This window comes from Procambarus clarkii, chromosome 22, assembly GCF_040958095.1.
Source record: "Procambarus clarkii isolate CNS0578487 chromosome 22, FALCON_Pclarkii_2.0, whole genome shotgun sequence".
NCBI classification, from domain to species: Eukaryota; Metazoa; Arthropoda; class Malacostraca; order Decapoda; family Cambaridae; genus Procambarus; species Procambarus clarkii.
Genome location: NC_091171.1, coordinates 41,915,878 through 41,936,177, shown reverse-complemented (window position 1 = coordinate 41,936,177; position 20,300 = coordinate 41,915,878). Strand labels below are relative to the sequence as shown.

General features: G+C 38.0%; 1 protein-coding gene across 4 annotated transcripts in view; it reads right to left on the bottom strand.

The window, feature by feature from the left end:
* Positions 1 to 9,800: 9,800 nt before the first annotated feature.
* The window catches only part of LOC123760022 (protein Spindly), a 31,928-nt gene continuing 21,428 nt past the window's right edge, over positions 9,801 to 20,300 (bottom strand). For 2 of the 4 annotated variants that reach the window (XM_069328897.1, XM_045745433.2), the window contains exons 9-12: positions 15,384 to 15,574; positions 13,946 to 14,119; positions 12,963 to 13,123; positions 9,801 to 10,745 (exon numbers count right to left, since the gene is read on the bottom strand). In XM_069328897.1, coding sequence (XP_069184998.1) covers positions 10,614 to 10,745; positions 12,963 to 13,123; positions 13,946 to 14,119; positions 15,384 to 15,574 — 658 coding nt within the window. In that variant the 3' untranslated portion in view covers positions 9,801 to 10,613. The remainder of the gene's footprint in view (positions 10,746 to 12,962; positions 13,124 to 13,945; positions 14,120 to 15,383; positions 15,575 to 20,300) is intronic. The other 2 variants (XM_069328896.1, XM_069328895.1) reach the window with 1 other exon arrangement.

The window sequence follows — 20,300 nt, the reverse complement described above, 5'->3', positions numbered from 1 at the left end:
AACTTATTTATATCGAATGTTTTCCTAAATCCTTCCCGTGCATCTTCCATCCCCTGTTTGTCAGCTCTTTGGACATTTTCGCTTCACTTCTAACTGCACTTGAAAAATTCATCCTAAGATTCTGAGCGTCTTGACAGAAAACGAGGAGAATAAATGGGGAGGTAAATGTAACGGCATAAGTGTAATTATGTACTATTCTAAACAGGAAATGAAATAAGTACACTTAGTATTAAACCGTACTGTCAATTCGGAGGATAGGGCCTGGAAAAAGTAAGATTTGGTTGTGGAATTTTTCTCTGGCCCTCTACAAAATTAAAATACAAATCGTGTTGTTATTTGTGCGAAAATCCATTTTTAGTAGGTTCCACCTATAGCTGCGATTATTTCTGGATGACACCAAAATTATGGAACTTGCTTTGGCCACCGGCAATTACAAACAAAAGCATTCACTTTGACCAGTCAAATATGTTGTAAATTAATGAATAATAACAGAAAATTTGAATTAAGCCAATTACAGCATTAAAGCATTACTTTAATGAATAAATTTACAATTCAGGTGAAGGTTTTGTAGTATATAACATTGGTAACTGCACACAAATCATATACTTCTAGCTTGCAATAGCCACAAATTACCCGGCATGTCAAATATAATAATAAAAACAATACTGAATCCCTCACATTGCTGCAAATAACTACACAAAAAGGACAGTTAAATCAATCAATGTTTTGTATTTCACCTTGTATGTATGTACTTTACCTGAATAAATATTTGATTTGATAGCAAGCTAATTTCTAAGTAAATCGAAACCAGTGGCATGTAAAATAGAAAAATGGTTAATAATAATCAAAAAATAATATCAATGACAAAATATGAGTCTTTAGCTCAGTATTCATAAGGTCCCCGTCTTAACCTTGGGATTAACAATGCTGACAGTGCAGAGCGTCCAGCCATGGTACGGCAGGTGGGCTGTGATCGAGTATTACTCAAGACGATTTTACAAAAGCACGTTTATTGACAAAACCGTATATATTGTTGAAACGTATTACCTTAAGCTATATTAGGCTTGGTTGGGTTACAATAGATTGGGTAGATTTTCAAACCCGTCTTGTGTGTACAATGTGACTTAATTGTATCCTTGGTGCGTGCCCTCGATTACAAGCGAGAGACAACTTTCAGTACGTTTGATTTCTAGTACTCACGTATGCAGCGGGTTCCTTCGGCGACCTGGTTCTTGTTGCGGCCTGCCGGTGACGCCTGGACCCCCTCCAGGAGGCAGGGCAGCACCGTCAGCGTCGCCGCCAGCACCACCACACACCACCACCACGAGGACTTCACAACGCCACCTCTGCTGTCTGCCATTCCTGCAAGCCACGAAGATATGGAAGAAGGATTTAATGCCTCTGTAATTCTTTCCACTACCGCCCACAAGATGGGTATGGGGTGCATAATAAATGAACTAAACTGATATATTAATTCTTCCCTATTCTCTGTTGATTCCTACGTCTACAACAATTACTACTACCACTACTCCTACTACTATGCACATTATGCACACATCTCCTGTGCTAGATAAGTACGACGGGCTCACCATAGCCCGTGCTGCTTAGAACTTCCGAATAGCTGAATCTAAAACAACAACATCCAAAGAGAGAACGATTAACACAGTAACCCGTCCACACACGCCATCATTTTTTTCTCTAACAAAGAACGTGTTCCGTTGCATGGTCGCCGATTCCACAGCTTACAGGCACCTTTTATCGCCTTGTTCCGCGAAATAGGCATTCACCATTGCAAAACATTGAATAGAATTTGGAAGTGCTACGTCAGGATTATTTCTGGTTCCTCTGTATAGTTTTCTTCCGACGTGCGAAATTAACGAAGATACACAAATTTAGAAGAGTAGGCACCACAGCTTTGTGAATTACCTGAGGTTTTCAGCTGTCGCAGACGCTGGGAGGGAGAAGTGTGAAGACAACGCTGTCAGAGACGCAGGAAGAGTGAGGCGAGGGAACATGCGCGCTCACCTTGACTTGAAGACTGGGGTTTGATAAGATAAAAGCCTTGTAATATTTGTTTTAAAGTACATCGCGTCGTACCTCCCTTCCTCCTTCTCTTGGCCTTCCGAACTTAAGAAATTCTGCCTCGTCTTCCTCCAATTCTTATTTATCCACCTCTTCTTGTTCTTCCTACTCTCTCTACCCATCCACATCCTCCTCCTCTTCCTACTCCTATCTACACTTCTTGCCCAATCCTTATTGGTTACAAGTTACAGCATTTCAATCATTCGGCGCGTTCAAAGACGGCTCAAGTTACTGCACAGTCATAAAAAAGAAAAATGGTAAAAATAATTATAATATAATATTTCCACGATTCAGTGCTTAGCTTTTAAGAAAATCGTAAAGTTATTATTTAGTCAAATTTACTTTATTATTTGTATTGAGGCAGGTATTTTCTCTCCTGATTCCATGTATGACTAACTGTGAGATGGGAATAAAGTCCAGCAGTATGTGACTAGACTAGTCCCAGAGCTGAGAGTTATGAGTTATGAGCAAAGACTAAATAAATTAAAGTTCACGTCATTAGAAGATAGAAGAGTCAGAGGGGACATGATAACAACATATAAATTCTCCGTAAAAAATTGACAGGGCAGAACAAAACTGATTGAAATTCCTTATCCTGACCCATTCCCAGTGCCATATAGTGGTAATGGCTTGGCGCTTTTCCCTTGATAGTTCCCTTCCCTTGAAATGGGATTGTACACAAGCATAGGAAAACAGGTGGAAAATAATTACTGAAATAAGTTACAAAGACGCAGGGTGTCATAATTGTGAACAGTGGAAACGCTAAAAAGTGAAGTTTTGTCCGTATTGATAAAAGCCTTTTCAATTACATATTATTTAACATTACAGTTTGGTAAGAAAGCATAGGTTAGGTTTGGTTTAGATGCGTTAGATTTCAATTCTTAATAATATATCTACGGTGATATAGTAAGATTTACGTTGGAAGCCTATGCTATGACCTTTTTTTTTAATGTAACTTACAGTAGGTCTATGTGCTCAGTGTCAGGCCATCACTTGTTTATAAATTTTAATAGTACTAAAATCTATTTTAATAAATGACACAATGCCAGGCTGTCAACCCCACTTGCTACATTACTCCTAAGTTCAAGTTCAAGTTTAGTTCATTTATTATGCACCCCATACCTATCCTGTGGGGCGGTAGTGGAAAGGGTTACAGAGGCACATAATGGGCTCAGGGACTGAACTCCACAATTAATTTAGCTAAGCAAGTTACAGTCTTGATGAGCTGCTTACAAAATTCAGTAAGTCAAATCAATATTTTTAATTTGACTTCATGCAAGAACACTTCCAAATTCAACAAACAATTTCAGTCTAATGAAGGTTTCTTCTCGTCATTTATTCTTATTTTGCGATTTGCTTCTTTATCTGCTTGACGAAAAATTAATATTTTATCTTTTATTGAGGGAATTAGAGCAGCTGGTGTCAAACAACAGTGATAAGGGTGAGAAGTTTCCCCTGGGGTAGTGGTGCTATTTGTTCATTGTTCCCTTGCAATATGTACCTATTCTTATATATATATGTATATATATATATATATATATATATATATATATATATATATATATATATATATATATATATATATATACATATATATATATATATATATATATATATATATATATATATATATATATATATATATATATATATATATATATTATTAAATATGACCGAAAAAGTAAGATTAATAATTCTAACACGAATTTTCTCAATCTTTCGTACATTTCTTTTCACTGTTGGAGGTAAATCAAAAATCAATTCTCCAAAATTCATTTTTATTTCTAGTCTGACGCGACACGAGCGCGTTTCGTAAAACTTATTACATTTTCAAAGACTTTTAGTTTACAAATACACAACTGAATAGAACTTACGTATCTCCGATTTTATATCTACATTTGAGTGAGGTGGATGGGGTGAGGTGGCATTAATAGGGTATTAATTTCATCAACACAAGACAGAACAAGAGGTGGCATTAATAGGGTATTAATTTCATCAACACAAGACAGAACAAGAGGTGGCATTAATAGGGTATTAATTTCATCAACACAAGACAGAACACGAAACAATGGGTATTGAATAGAAGTGTTTGTAGAAAGCCTATTGGTCCATATTTCTTGATGCTTCTATATTGGAGCGGAGTCTTGAGGTGGGTAGAATATAGTTGTGCATTAATTGGCTGTTGATTGCTGGTGTTGACTTCTTGATGTGTAGTGCCTCGCAAACGTCAAGCCGCCTGCTATCGCTGTATCTATCGATGATTTCTGTGTTGTTTACTAGGATTTCTCTGGCGATGGTTTGGTTGTGGGAAGAGATTATATGTTCCTTAATGGAGCCTTGTTGCTTATGCATCGTTAAACGCCTAGAAAGAGATGTTGTTGTCTTGCCTATATACTGGGTTTTTTGGAGCTTACAGTCCCCAAGAGGGCATTTGAAGGCATAGACGACGTTAGTCTCTTTTAAAGCGTTCTGTTTTGTGTCTGGAGAGTTTCTCATGAGTAGGCTGGCCGTTTTTCTGGTTTTATAGTAAATCGTCAGTTGTATCCTCTGATTTTTGTCTGTAGGGATAACGTTTCTATTAACAATATCTTTCAGAACCCTTTCCTCCGTTTTATGAGCTGTGGAAAAGAAGTTCCTGTAAAATAGTCTAATAGGGGGTATAGGTGTTGTGTTATTTGTCTCTTCAGAGGTTGCATGGCGTTTCACTTTCCTTCTTATGATGTCTTCGACGAAACCATTGGAGAAGCCGTTGTTGACTAGGACCTGCCTTACCCTACAGAGTTCTTCGTCGACTTGCTTCCATTCTGAGCTGTGGCTGAGAGCACGGTCGACATATGCGTTAACAACACTCCTCTTATACCTGTCTGGGCAGTCGCTGTTGGCATTTAGGCACATTCCTATGTTCGTTTCCTTAGTGTAGACTGCAGTGTGGAAACCTCCGCTCTTTTCCATGACTGTTACATCTAGAAAGGGCAGCTTCCCATCCTTTTCCATCTCGTAAGTGAAACGCAGCACGGAACTCTGCTCAAATGCCTCCTTCAGCTCCTGCAGATGTCTGACATCAGGTACCTGTGTAAAAATGTCGTCAACATACCTGCAGTATATGGCCGGTTTCAAGTTCATGTCGACTAAGACTTTTTGCTCGATGGTACCCATGTAGAAGTTTGCAAACAGGACACCTAGGGGAGAACCCATGGCGACCCCATCTACTTGCTTATACATGTGCCCATCCGGGCTCAAGAAGGGTGCCTCTTTAGTACAAGCTTGGAGTAGTTTCCTCAGAATATTTTCTGGTATGTCAAGAGGAGTACAGGCTGGATCACGATACACTCTGTCGGCTATCATCCCGATTGTCTCGTCCACAGGTACGTTGGTAAACAGCGATTCTACGTCCAACGAGGCTCTTATCCCTGTGGCCCGTGTGCCCCGCAGTAAGTCAACAAATTCCTTTAGAGACTTCAGGCTGAAGGCGCAGGGAACATAAGGAGTCAGCAGGCCGTTGAGTCGCTTCGCCAGTCTGTACGTGGGTGTGGGTATCTGGCTAATGATTGGCCGAAGTGGGTTTCCAGGCTTGTGTGTCTTGACATTTCCATACGCATATCCAGGTTTATATTCCCCAATGATCTTTGGCAGGTGGAGTCCGGATTTCTTGGCGTTCACAGTTTCGATCAGTTTGTTGACCTTTGCTTTTAATTCGGCTGTAGTGTCCTTCGTTACTCTTTGGAACTTAGTTTGGTCAGAGAGTATGATGTTCATTTTCGCCAGATATTCGTCTTTTTTAAGAATTACATATATTGGCGACTTGTCACCTCTTCTGACAACTATCTCCTTGTTCTCACGAAGGCTTTTAGCTGCCGCTTTGAGCTCGGGGGACAGTATGGTGCTTCTGTAATTGCCTCGATTCTTTCCTCCTTCTGCAATAAGTTCTGCTTGTAAGGTATCTTTGGTAGTGACCTTCTTTTGTGTCTCGAGGTCGAATATGTCATCCAACAGAATTTCCAACTCTACTTTCCGGGCCATCTCACTCGGTCAGGACATAACATGACAGTTTATGCCCAGATTTAGGAGAGTGACTTGGTCCTCAGTGAGGTTAATTCCTGCAAGGTTCAGGAAGCCATCTCTTGGTCGTGGAATTGCCATAGGTCCTCCATATAATGTTGTTAGTTTCTTGATAATCCTTGTTTCAGTGCTGAGGTGATGTTGGTCTGTGAGGATGTCGAGGTGTTGTTCAATGCGGGTACGGATACTTTCGTCGATGTTGCTATTTCTCCACTCGTTTGTAGCATGAAGTAGTTGCGTTTTGTTGTCTTTGATTTCATTCTCTGCCTTGTATATCTGATCACGAATCAGATCCTGGCGATATTTTATCGTGAAGGCTTGATTCCTTGCTGCTGGGTCGTGCGCTTTAATATTAGTATATTTTGGTAGCAGTCTTTCCTGTAGACATATATTATTAAATATGACCGAAAAAGTAAGATTAATAATTCTACCACGAATTTTCTCAATCTTTCGTACATTTCTTTTCACTGTTGGAGGTAAATAAAAAATCAATTCTCCAAAATTCATTTTTATTTCTAGTCTGACGCGACACGAGCGCGTTTCGTAAAACTTATTACATTTTCAAAGACTTTTAGTTTACAAATACACAACTGAATAGAACTTACGCATCTCCGATTTTATATCTACATTTGAGTGAGGTGGATGGGGTGAGGATGCATAAGCAACAGGGCTCCATTAAGGAACATATAATCTCTTCCCACAACCAAACCATCGCCAGAGAAATCCTAGTAAACAACACAGAAATCATCGATAGGTACAGCGATAGCAGGCGGCTTGACGTTTGCGAGGCACTACACATCAAGAAGTCAACACCAGCAATCAACAGCCAATTAATGCACAACTATATTCTACCCACCTCAAGACTCCGCTCCAATATAGAAGCATCAAGAAATATGGACCAATAGGCTTTCTACAAACACTTCTATTCAATACCCATTGTTTCGTGTTCTGTCTTGTGTTGATGAAATTAATACCCTATTAATGCCACCTCTTGTTCTGTCTTGTGTTGATGAAATTAATACCCTATTAATGCCACCTCACTCAAATGTAGATATAAAATCGGATCAGTCTTCTATGCTGATCTATGCATCTCAAGTTTCTGACACAAGTTTATCCCCATTTGTATGGTTCACAGGCATCGGAATTGTATCCCATCTGCATCTTTTGTCGTAGTAAACACAGGAAGTTTCCTGATGCTCCTTTCACCTGTTTCTACTATGTCTGTTCCGGTGGTTTAGTCCTTTTTGTCCTGGTTGTTTGTTGTTCATTATCTTATCCCTAATATTGTCGCCTCTTATCGTTTGGCTTTGGCAGAACTGCTATTGTTGTGTTCAGCATTGACATCTCTTCACAAATTGTCTTGGACATCCTTTCACCTCCTGAACCATCTTGGTTTCTTGGTTAATTCCTCCTTTCAGTTTACAATTGCCCCTTTGGTCAGGGATTTCTGTCTTAAGGTGTTGGTTTTCTTAGCCCTCACCTCTTGTCGGGTTATCTTGAGATGATTTCGGGGCTTAGCGTCCCCGCGGCCCGGTCCTCGACCAGGTCTCCTTTTTTTGTTCCACACCCCCCAAGAAGCAGCCCATAGCAGCTATCTACCTCCCAGGTACCTGTTTACTGCTAGGTAACAAGGACATCAGGGTGAAAGAAACATCCTGCCCATTTATCTCCGCCTCCACCGGGGATCGAACCTGGAACCTCAGGTCTATGAATCTGAAGTGCTGTCCACTCAGCTGTCAGGCACCCATGACGGGTTGTGGAGCATCGTGCTCTACTCTGGAGGCGTGGGTTGTCCTTTTGGGCAGTTTCTTCACTTGCAGCCATCTCCTTTTCTGGTGAAGAATGAGATGGTTCACTTCTGAAGAGGCCCTTTGGTGATTGATGCTGGTTTTATCAGGCTGGGGGGGGGGGAATCATTTGTTATATTCCATTATGCAGTTCATTTATACCTACACATCACCTCTGCCTCGGAAGATGCCCTTTTTGTTGACTGGGTGCCCTTGGTTCTTGCTCAGGGGCCTGGTTGTCACAGGTTGTCTGCAGTGCCATTAAATCTAGTCAGCCTGTGGGCTACCCTCAGATCCACGATTTTTTCAGTTTGGCTGCTGTGTTTGCTAATATATCATGGGCTGATATTGGGGTTTGAGGTTTCTGGAGGTCTAATATGGTCCTGGTAGCTTATAGGGAAAATATTCCTATTTCCAATAAGGCTTGTGTTGCACTGAGTCAAGTTTCCCAGTCCCCGTGTCTTGTTTTCATGAATATAACTGTTGCTCTCCTACTCTGATAAGCCTTATGTTTTCCACCTTTTCTATTGTTGGATAGCTGCAGGGAGCCACCAAAAAAGAAGCGTTGATAATGAAATGGCTCTTTCTGGTAAAGCCTCAATGGCTTCTAGATTCCCTCATCCCCTACCAAGTGCACTGGTTTGTGGTTTCCACCTCCGGACTAATTGCTCCGCCCCAGCAATTAGTATCACTTGCTTGGTACTAATGGTGCACTTGCAATTGTACCACTTGCTAACAAGTGGCACTCCTGGGGTGCCACTTGTTAACAACCATTTGCACTAAAAAGTTTGAGCAAATCTGAGTGAATCACTTGGGTTTGAATGAGTCATTTGTGAAATTCTGTCTCTTTTGGCTCTTCATTTTTTTGTGAATCTTGCATTTGTTTGTATGGTTTTGTAGATTTTCTGGAAGCTTTCTCAATGTAGGTGATTATAACGATCCAAGGTTCCCTGTGCCTCTGAGGGGTACAGGTTTTGGTCCCCTATTGGTCAAACAGGACTCCAATGACTGATCTGACTCAGTAGACTGGAAGGCCGTCTCAGTACATTAACTTCAGAGAGCCACCGAGGCTTTATCAGAAAAAGTAAGTAATTATCAAAAAGAAGGCACCAAACCGGGAAGGTTATGTAGCACCATCAAATGTGCGGGAGAATCAGAGGGCGCTAAATATCACCAAGGACGCCAATACGAGAACAGAAACGCATAAGGCGAACGATATCAAAAGTATCCGAGTCACCGAGAATACTATTGAGAGACAAGTGACCGCGAGGGACGGTCGGAAAACAAGACACACGCTCGTCCCGGAAGTCAGGACATTCAACAAGGATATGCATGACCGTAAGAGGGACAATGCAATTAGGACAATAAGGAGCAGGGTGGCGCTCCATCAAGTGACCATGAGTTAAGCGAGTATGGCCAATACGCAACCTCGCCAGAGCCGTTTCCCATCGCCGGTTATGGTGGCAGGAGGACGGCCACGAGGACACACAACCTTTAAGAGAACGTAGTTTGTTACCAGTAACAGACGACCAACAAGCCTGCCAACGGGTAAGGATGGAGGAATGGATAACCGGGTAAAAGTTGGAATAAGGAATACCTTTACGAGAGATGGGACAAGAGTGGACAGCTTCCCTGGCAGCAGCATCCGCACGCTTATTTAAAGACACCCCAATATGGCTGGGAACCCAACAAAACTCAACCAACTTAAATTTACTGTGATTATCAGAAAAAGACATTTCATTACATTCAATGCTGGTTTTACTTCACTGGGAACTTTGCTATCTTACCTATCTCCTAGCACTTGAACAGTGACTATGTGATAACATTTTCTTCAAGTCCCATTCATCAACAAAGAGGATAAAAATAGTCTAATTATAATTTAAAATGTATTATTATTTCTGATATACTGTACCTGTACATTTATAGTTTCATATACTGTACTTACATATATAACATGTAATAACCTCAGTGACCACATGCAGTATCATATATATTCTTCCTCAAATATCTTGAGTGCTTGAAATTATTTATTAAAGATTCATGAGTACACATTAAAAATGTTTGTGAAAGAATGTTACACTGACCTAGCGATCAGAAAAATTAAAGTAATTTCAAATTCACGTTAAAAAAAGGTGCGTGGAAAATTCCTGAGGACAGTTTTGAACAGTAGGAGTTGTAGGGAAGCAATATGAAATGGCAGATACTGCAGGCAAGATGAAGAGTGGGAGAACTTTTGACATATATATGTGTGTGTGACAGCACAAGTGTAGCACACTATTAAGAGATTACTACAGTGTGCTTGGTAAACAATCATCTGTGAGGGGAAGCCGAAGCCATTCTATTGCCGATATAAGTACAGTAACATGTCCATAGGCAACATAGGCCAGATGGGTTACTACTAAAAAAAAATTTGTCACCGTCCATGGAGCTCTCGACATGTGGATTCTAAATGTATTTCTTTTAAACAATCCTTCCCTTCAAAATACAAAATAGTTTACAAATTATAGTCTTACAAAAATAGCCATTGCTTTAAATACAGTATTGAATACCAATTTGAAAATGATAGAATGCATAGTATTTATAATATGCAGTATATTTACAATGCATTAACAGGTCAATGAAGAAAATATATACATATACTATGGTTTAACAATTGCACTTAGTATATCTTTTATACTTTTGTAGTTACTGTTGCTTACACTCCTCTGATGGTCCACTCTTGGGGATCCTTATCACTGGAGCTTCCATTTTTCTCAGCACCTTTGGTTTCTTTTCAACTTTCTTTCCTTCTTCAAATTTCAGTTTGGTTTCTTGAACCTAGAAAAGTTATTAAATATATATTATAAATATATATGTCGTACCTAGTAGCCAGAACGCACTTCTCGGCCTACTATGCAAGGCCCAATTTGCATAATAGGCTGAGTGAATTTCTTTATTGTCAATAAATTGTTTCCAATTAGTTTATTTGATTTATTATTATTATATTATATTACAGCCCGTCCTCCAAAAATGGGGTGGTAAATGTAAGAAGACAAATAAGTGCAATTATGTACTATTCATAGCAGTTAGGAATTGTACTTATTTTCACTCAGTATTAAATCGTACTGTCAGATATATTGTGAATATTTGAGTTTACCTGAAAAACTGAATAGAAAACCACAACCTGACCTAACCCGCTTAGTTTTTGAAGATAATTTTATTGCTTCTTAATTACAATTAATACTTAACCTAAAGCTATATTGATATTACAGTTTTATAAAACTAATAAAACAAAACTAAAATATATCAATAAATTGTAAAGTAACTCAGGATATTTTAAAATATTGTATAAAATCTATATTGTTTAATAAACCTGAAAAAGAAATTCCTGATATTTAAAACTTGTGTATTGCAAATTGAAGTTGAAATCTTCATTCTAAAATTCTGAGTGTCTTAACAGAAAACGAGAAGAATTAAATTGGGGGAGGGAGTTGGGTAAATGTAACAGCCCCATAAGTGCAATTATGCACTGTTTATGACAATTAGAAAGTGTACTTATTACACTTAGTATTAAATCGTACTGTCAATTCGGAGGACGGGTTGCATATTAAGAACATAAATTATTGATGTAGATATGTTAGTTTTGGTTAGGTTAAAATATGTTAGGTTAGGTTAGGTAGGGTAGGTTAGGTTCGGTCATATATCTATGTTAGTTTTAACTCATATTCAATAAAATGAACTTATACACAGTGAAATGGATAGCTTTATCAATTCATAAGAAAAAAAATTGAAAAATATATAAATTCAGAAAAACTTGGCTTATTAGGCAAATCGGTCCTTGCATAGTAGGCCGAGTACTGCGTTCTGGCTTCTAGGTACAACATACACATATATATATATATATATATATATATATATATATATATATATATATATATATATATATATAATATATATATATATATATATATATATATATATATATATATATATATATATATATATATATATATATATATATATGTACTGTATATACTGTATATATATTTGTTTTGGGTGAGGTGACACAAAGGTTTTGAGTGAGGTGGGTACATGAGAATGGAAGTCACTGCAGAGGGCCTATTGGCCCATATGATGCCTTGAAGTGGGGAGAATATAGTTGTGTATTAATTGGCTGTTGATTGCTACACATCAAAAAGTCAACACCAGCAATCAACAGCCAATTAATGCACAACTATATTCTACCCACTTCAAGGTACCGTATGGGCCAATAGGCCCTCTGCAGTTACTTCCATTCTCATGGGAATGCATGGGGGAATTATGTAAAATCCTGGTTTGTGTCTCGGAGAGGTTGCAGGACCCAAGTAAATTCAGTAGAATTTCTGGTTGCAATTCTTATACCATGTCGTAGTTCAGTCGAATAAGGCGGCGTCAGGGATGCTCTTGGACGCAGGTTCAAATCCTCGTCATAGCCCTTGTGGATTTGTTCATATTATTGATGTTATGTTATGCTACTCTGGTCATTACCCACTTTGATAGTGTTGTATGGTTTAAGTCCAGAGAGGATTGTATGGACTGAGGGTTAAGGGATAACGTCCAAGTGTATGCCTCCTTCACAGGAGGCCTGCTACTAGGTGTATTGGTAACCCTATGTAATTTATACTCCTGCTTATGTGGTGTATTGAAAGTAGAGTAAATGTCAGATAAGAATAGCAAATGTTCTGTTATAGCAGTGGTCATTGATTAGTAAAATGTTATATTTATTAATCCTCTTTCTGTGCAGGGGGGGCTTCATAGACTGTACTTTCAGACATTTCATATTGGAATTATGTTACCTGGGGGAAAGGCCTAACATAGCTCAACCTGGGGCTTGCCTCTTGAAGTTACTTATTAATGGGGCAGCCCAATAGCATCATAAGACCAGGATGTTATGCAGTGGGTGATACTCCATTAAAGACTCAGTTGTAACAAGTAGTTAGATTTTGTAGTGACTTAGTGACTGTGCAAAACGAAGCCTGTATAAATGACTAAATATTATTAAATAACAGAACTTACTTCACCGTCACAATCTTGGATAGAAGCAGTTTCAGTCATGCGAACACATTTCTTCCGTTTTTTCTGAAGCTCCACGGCACACGACAGAACATTTTCTTGATTTTCCGCAGTTGGGCTTTTACTGTTATCCACACCATTTCCAACACTGGTACTTGAGATGGCTGAAAAGGTACAATGCCCAGGTCACTTCATGCAAACATTTTAAAAGTCAATTTTTGCAATAAAGGTTACCAGAATAACTATTAAAGTTGCAAAGTTTTTAATTGTTAACACCATAACATAAGCAGATGTAAATTTTTAAGTAACCCTTGGGGCTGAGGAACAGTTTCATGCCAATTTGAAAGAAGTAATTTGGTCAGGGGATTAATTATCGTTACCACATTTCCCACTTTCGTGTTGTGGAGGAAAAGGGACTCAATAGTGGAAACAAATCTATGGATATTCTAAAATTACATTAAATCTTTCACCATATCTTACACTACATACATAAATAAGTACACCACACTCCAGCATTGCACTGCTTCAAAATACATGTGCAGTGCTCCTCGTGGGTTGCTACATAAAAATCAGACTTGCACCATCTTCACACAAATTACTGCCACGTTGCCAAGCATCTAACGTCTTCCCTAAAGAGCTCCCTATTTTTTAATTTATTCCTTTGTAACTGATCATTAATTTTTTGTTATAATCTTCTCACACCTTTCTCCTATTTTCTGCCTCTGTCTCTCACGTTAATTGTATGCCTGTACTTACAAATCCACTTTGGTTTTGTTCCTTTTTAACTGCTCTTTCCATCCCCCTCATCCTACACAAATGTGTATGACTTAACACACACACATACAAGGTGTTTTTAACTAAATATTCCCTGTATCCATCCCATGTGTAACCGCAGATCATTTGTTCATACGGAAGCAATTATTACAACCCATTACAAAAGTTGTTCAGTACAGCAACATAAGTTACAGTACCTGCTACACACTTACATAATTTTTCAACTGGTTTGTCAACTTCTTTCATGGTGTTTGGGTCCAACAATTTCTCTTTTAGAGGAACAATCTCTTCAGGGACTATAACTTGAGACTTTGTGGTATGGGATACAAGTTTCTCGAAGTCAGGAATTTTCTCAACATACACTTTCTGTTCTTTTATACTAGGATCTGAAAATATAGCTATATTGAAATAAATTAAAAGAAAATCTTTGATCTGAAATTGTAAGTTAACATATTTGCCACAAAATATTTAGAATAATTTTACATTTATTCAACTGTGTATTGCATATATATATGTTTGCAAATGATTGCGCTGTTGTATGGTAAAAAGTAAAATGTTGAGGGAACTAAACAATTCTTTCTGAAATCCCAGGGAGGTTTTCCCAGGCCAGGAGCCAAATGGTTCCCACAGGACTCATTTCCCTTACTAAGCTCTAAAACTTGTATCTTCACATTTTAAAGACTCCACACTCCACACTGTGGATTCTAATCTACATTAGAATTTGTCATGAGACAAATTCTAATGATTTTGTTTTATGTGAACTTTTGTAGAGGCTTCTCATAAAACCACCTTAAATTTCTAGTGATAAAGGGAAATTTGAATCATTACAGAAAAAGGCAAAAAGTACAAAACCAAACTATATACAGTATAATGTAGCCTTGGAAGACAGAATCTACTGCCATTTGTGTGCTGATTGGGGGAAAACTTTTTTTTTTTTTAGGTTAGGTGACTAAATCACACGTCGGAAAATGAAGAAACAACAATGTCTTGGTCTGTCCAGCACCATTATCAAGTTGTGTGATAGAAGTGAGGAAGGGACAGACAAATAAATAAGGTAAGAGAGTGAGATGAGAGGCGAGGAGAAAAATTAAGACTAAGAAAAAGAAATGAGAAAATCCATAGGTGTCATGATGAGGGTTCGAACCTATATGATGAGTGCTCCCACACATACGCTCTAGCGACTAGACCATTGTATAAGGATGGCAACCTGGAGTTCTACTGAACACACAAGGATTTCCCGAGGCTTCTACTGACACCGGTCGTGGTCTAGTCGCTAGAGCGTGTGCGTGGGAACACCAACCACATAGGTTTGAACCCTCATCACGGCTCTTACGAATTTTCTCATTGATGCAATCATGCTAGTGTGACTACTCTGTGTATTGAAAGAGGAGCATCAGAGGTAGAATATTTCTAGATGAAAGAGCCAAAGTTCATAGCAGGATTGTATAAAATGTATCTTCGACTTCAGTAGAAACCTCAGAAAATCCTTGTGTTCAGTAGAACTCCAGGGTCTACTGATGCAGTCACGTTAGCGTGATTACTCTGTGTATAAAAACAGGATGAAGATTAGGTTAGGTTTTCTTGTATTGCCTGGCATGATGGGGCTGCAATACTTCTGTGGAACTACAGTTTCACAAATTATTTACTCACACATCTTTTCGCCTTTCTTTGATGCCATTTCTTCCAGTCTGACCCTCAGCCTTATTGCTTCAGCCCGGGATGCATCGTGATTGACTTCAGCCTGCCGAAGCTTTCGCTGCAACTGCAGTACACGGTCACTCAACACTACCTTGTCAAATTCTGCTGTGCGCAACTTTTGACCAATCTCGGCAATTTTTGTTCTATAAGAAAATAACATATATATATTTATTTTTTAAATATATTAGATTTTCAAGCATTACTTTATTTAGTACACAAATATCAAGAAAAAAATTGACCACTGCATCACTGAAACGATCAATGATGCGGTGGTCATAGTACTGTGTATGTTTCAGGGTGATCCTAGATGTCATGGGTTCAAATCCTGGATGGGTCATTTAGTTTATATTTATATTTATATATATATATATATATATATATATATATATATATATATATATATATATATATATATATATATATATATATATATATATACACATCTTCAGAAGGAGACTCCTTCTGAAGATGTATTAATATACGAAAGTACTTAAGGAAATTCCTGTTTCAATTTTTCTCCGTGGCCTGACACTGTCATATTTTTAATCACGTGTTTATTTTCATGATATATATACACACACACATACACACACACACACACATATATATATATATGTCGTACCTAATAGCCAGAACGCACTTCTCAGCCTACTATTCAAGGCCCGATTTGCCTAATAAGCCAAGTTTTCATGAATTAATGTTTTTTCGTCTACCTAACCTAACCTAACCTAGCTTTTTTTGGCTACCTAACCTAACCTTACCTATAAATATAGGTTAGGTTAGGTTAGGTAGGGTTGGTTTGGTTAGGTTCGGTCATATATCTACGTTAATTTTAACTCCAATAAAAAAAATTGACCTCATGCATAGAGAAAAGGGTTGCTTTATCATTTCATAAGAAAAAAATTATAGTAAATATATTAATTCAGGAAAACTTGGCTTATTAGGTAAATCGGGCCTTGAATAGTAGGCTGAGAAGTGAGTTCTGGCTACTAGGTACGACATATATATATATATATATATATATATATATATATTATTAAATATGACCGAAAAAGTAAGATTAATAATTCTAACACGAATTTTCTCAATCTTTCGTACATTTCGTTTCACTGTTGGAGGTAAATCAAAAATCAATTCTCCAAAATTCATTTTTATTTCTAGTCTGACGCGACACGAGCGCGTTTCGTAAAACTTATTACATTTTCAAAGACTTTAGTTCACAAATACACAACTGAATAGAACTTACGCATCTCCAATTTTACATCTACATTTGAGTGAGGTGGAAGGGGTGATGTGGCATTAACACAAGACAGAACAAGATGTGGTATTAATAGGGTATTAATTTCATCAACACAAGACAGAACAAGAGTATTAATAGGGTATTAATTTCATCAACACAAGACAGAACACGAAACAATGGATATTGAATAGAAGTGTTTGTAGAAAGCATATTGGTCCATATTTCTTGATGCTTCTATATTGGAGCGGAGTCTTGAGGTGGGTAGAATATAGAGGAGTACATATAGGGTACAAGAGGAGTGTTGTTAACGCATATGTCGACCGTGCTCTCAGCCACAGCTCAGAATGGAAGCAAGCCGACGAAGAACTCTGTAGGGTAAGGCAGGTCCTAGTCAATAACGGCTTCTCCAATGGTTTCGTCGAAGACATCATAAGAAGGAAAGTGAAAAGCCATGCAACCTCTGAAGAGACAACTAACACAACACCTATACCCCCTATTAGACTATTTTACAGGAACTTCTTTTCCACAGCTCATAAAACGGAGGAAAGGGTCCTGAAAGATATTGTTAATAGAAACGTTATCCCTACAGACAAAAATCAGAGGATACAACTGACGATTTACTATAAAACCAGAAAAACGGCCAGCCTACTCATGAGAAACTCTCCAGACACAAAACAGAACGCTTTAAAAGAGACTAACGTCGTCTATGCCTTCAAATGCCCTCTTGGGGACTGTAAGCTCCAAAAAACCCAGTATATAAAAAACCCAGTATACAACAACATCTCTTTCTAGGCGTTTAACGATGCATAAGCAACAGGGCTCCATTAAGGAACATATAATCTCTTCCCACAACCAAACCATCGCCAGAGAAATCCTAGTAAACAACACAGAAATCATCGATAGATACAGCGATAGCAGGCGGCTTGACGTTTGCGAGGCACTACACATCAAGAAGTCAACACCAGCAATCAACAGCCAATTATTGCACAACTATATTCTACCCACCTCAAGACTCCGCTCCAATATAGAAGCAACAAGAAATATGGACCAATAGGCTTTCTACAAACACTTCTATTCAATATCCATTGTTTCGTGTTCTGTCTTGTGTTGATGAAATTAATACCCTATTAATACTCTTGTTCTGTCTTGTGTTGATGAAATTAATACCCTATTAATACCACATCTTGTTCTGTCTTGTGTTAATGCTACATCACCCCTTCCACCTCACTCAAATGTAGATATAAAATCGGAGATGCGTAAGTTCTATTCAGTTGTGTATTTGTGAACTAAAGTCTTTGAAAATGTAATAAGTTTTACGAAACGCGCTCGTGTCGCGTCAGACTAGAAATAAAAATGAATTTTGGAGAATTGATTTTTTATTTACCTCCAACAGTGAAACGAAATGTACGAAAGATTGAGAAAATTCGTGTTAGAATTATTAATCTTACTTTTTCGGTCATATTTAATAATATATGTCTACAGGAAAGACTGCTACCAAAATATACTAATATATATATATATATATATATATATATATATATATATATATATATATATATATATATATATATATATATATATATATATATATATATATATGTATATATGTTGTACCTAGTAGACAGAACGTCGTAATTCGCTTACTATGCAAGGCCCGATTTGCCTAATAAGCCAATTTTCCTAAATTTATATAATTTTCTAAATTTTTCTTATGAAATGATAAATCTGTCCATTTCATTATGTATAAGTTAATTTGTTTAAATTTGAGTTAAAACTAACGAAGATATATGACCGAACCTAACCAACTCCACCTAACCTATCCTAACTTAAACTATCACAACTAAGTCAATAAATTATGGTCTTAATATAATATAATAATAATTTAAATACACTAAATGGAAACAATTTATTGAAAATAAAGAAAATCACTCAGCCTATTAGGCAAATCAGGCCTTGCACAGTAGGCCGAGAAGTGCGTTCTGGCTACTAGGTACGATGTATGTGTGTGTGTGTGTGTTTACTAGTTGTGTTTTTACGGGGGTTGAGCTCTGCTCTTTCGGCCCGCCTCTCAACTGTTTACTAACTACTATTTATTTATTTTTTTTTTTTTCCCACACCACACACACACACCCCCCAGGAAGCAGCCCGTGACAGCTGATTAACTCCCAGGTACCTATTTACTGCTAGGTAACAGGGGCATTCAGGGTGAGAGAAACTTTGCCCATTTGTTTCTGCCTCGTGCGGGAATCGAACCCGCGCCACAGAATTACGAATCCTGCGCGCTATCCACCAGGCTACGAGGCCCCACAATTACCTTGTGTGTGTAATTACCTAAGTGTAATTACCTAAGTGTAGTTACAGGATGAGAGCTACGCTCATGGTGTCCCGTCTTCCCAGCACTCTTTGTCATATAACGCTTTGAAACTACTGACGGTCTTGGCCTCCACCACCTTCTCACTTAACTTGTTCCAACCGTCTACCACTCTATTTGCGAAGGTGAATTTTATTATATTTCTTCGGCATCTGTGTTTAGCTAGTTTAAATCTATGACCTCTTGTTCTTGAAGTGCCAGGTCTCAGGAAATCTTCCCTGTCGATTTTATCAATTCCTGTTACTATTTTGTATGTAGTGATCATATCACCTCTTTTTCTTGTCTTCTAGTTTTGGCATGTTAAATGCTTCCAACCTCTCCTCGTAGCTCTTGCCCTTCAGTTCTGGGAGCCACTTCGTAGCATGTCTTTGAACCTTTTCCAGTTTGTTGATGTGCTTCTTAAGATATGGGCACCACACAACAACTGCATATTCTAGCTTTGGCCTAACAAAAGTCATGAACAATTTCTTTAGTATATCGCCATCCATGTATTTAAATGCAATTCTGAAGTTAGAAAGCATCGCATAGGCTCCTTGCACAATATTCTTTATGTGGTCCTCAGGTGGTAGTTTTCTATCTAGAACCACCCCTAGATCTCTTTCTTTATCAGAATTCTTTAAAGATTTCTCACATAATATATAGGTTGTATGGGGTCTATGTTCTCCTATTCCACATTCCATAACATGACATTTATTAACATTAAATTCCATTTGCCAGGTGGTGCTCCATATACTTATTTTGTCCAGGTCTTCTTGAAGTGCATGACAATCATCTAAATTTCTTATCCTTCCTATTATCTTAGCATCATCAGCAAACATGTTCATATAATTCTGTATACCAACTGGTAGATCATTTATGTACACAATAAACATCACTGGTGCAAGAACTGAACCCTGTGGTACTCCACTTGTGACATTTCTCCATTCCGATACATTGCCTCTGATTACTGCCCTCATTTTTCTATCAGTCAGAAAATTTTTCATCCATGATAGAAGCTTACCTGTCACCCCTCCAATATTTTCCAGTTTCCAGAACAACCTCTTATGTGGAACTCTGTCGAAAGCCTTTTTTAGGTCCAGATAGATGCAGTCAACCCAACCATCTCTTTCCTGTAATATCTCTGTGGCTCGATCATAGAAACTGAGTAAATTCGATACACAGGATCTTCCAGATCGAAAACCATACTGTCTGTCTGATATTATATCATTTCTCTCCAGGTGTTCTACCCATTTAGTTTTGATTAGCTTTTCCAATACTT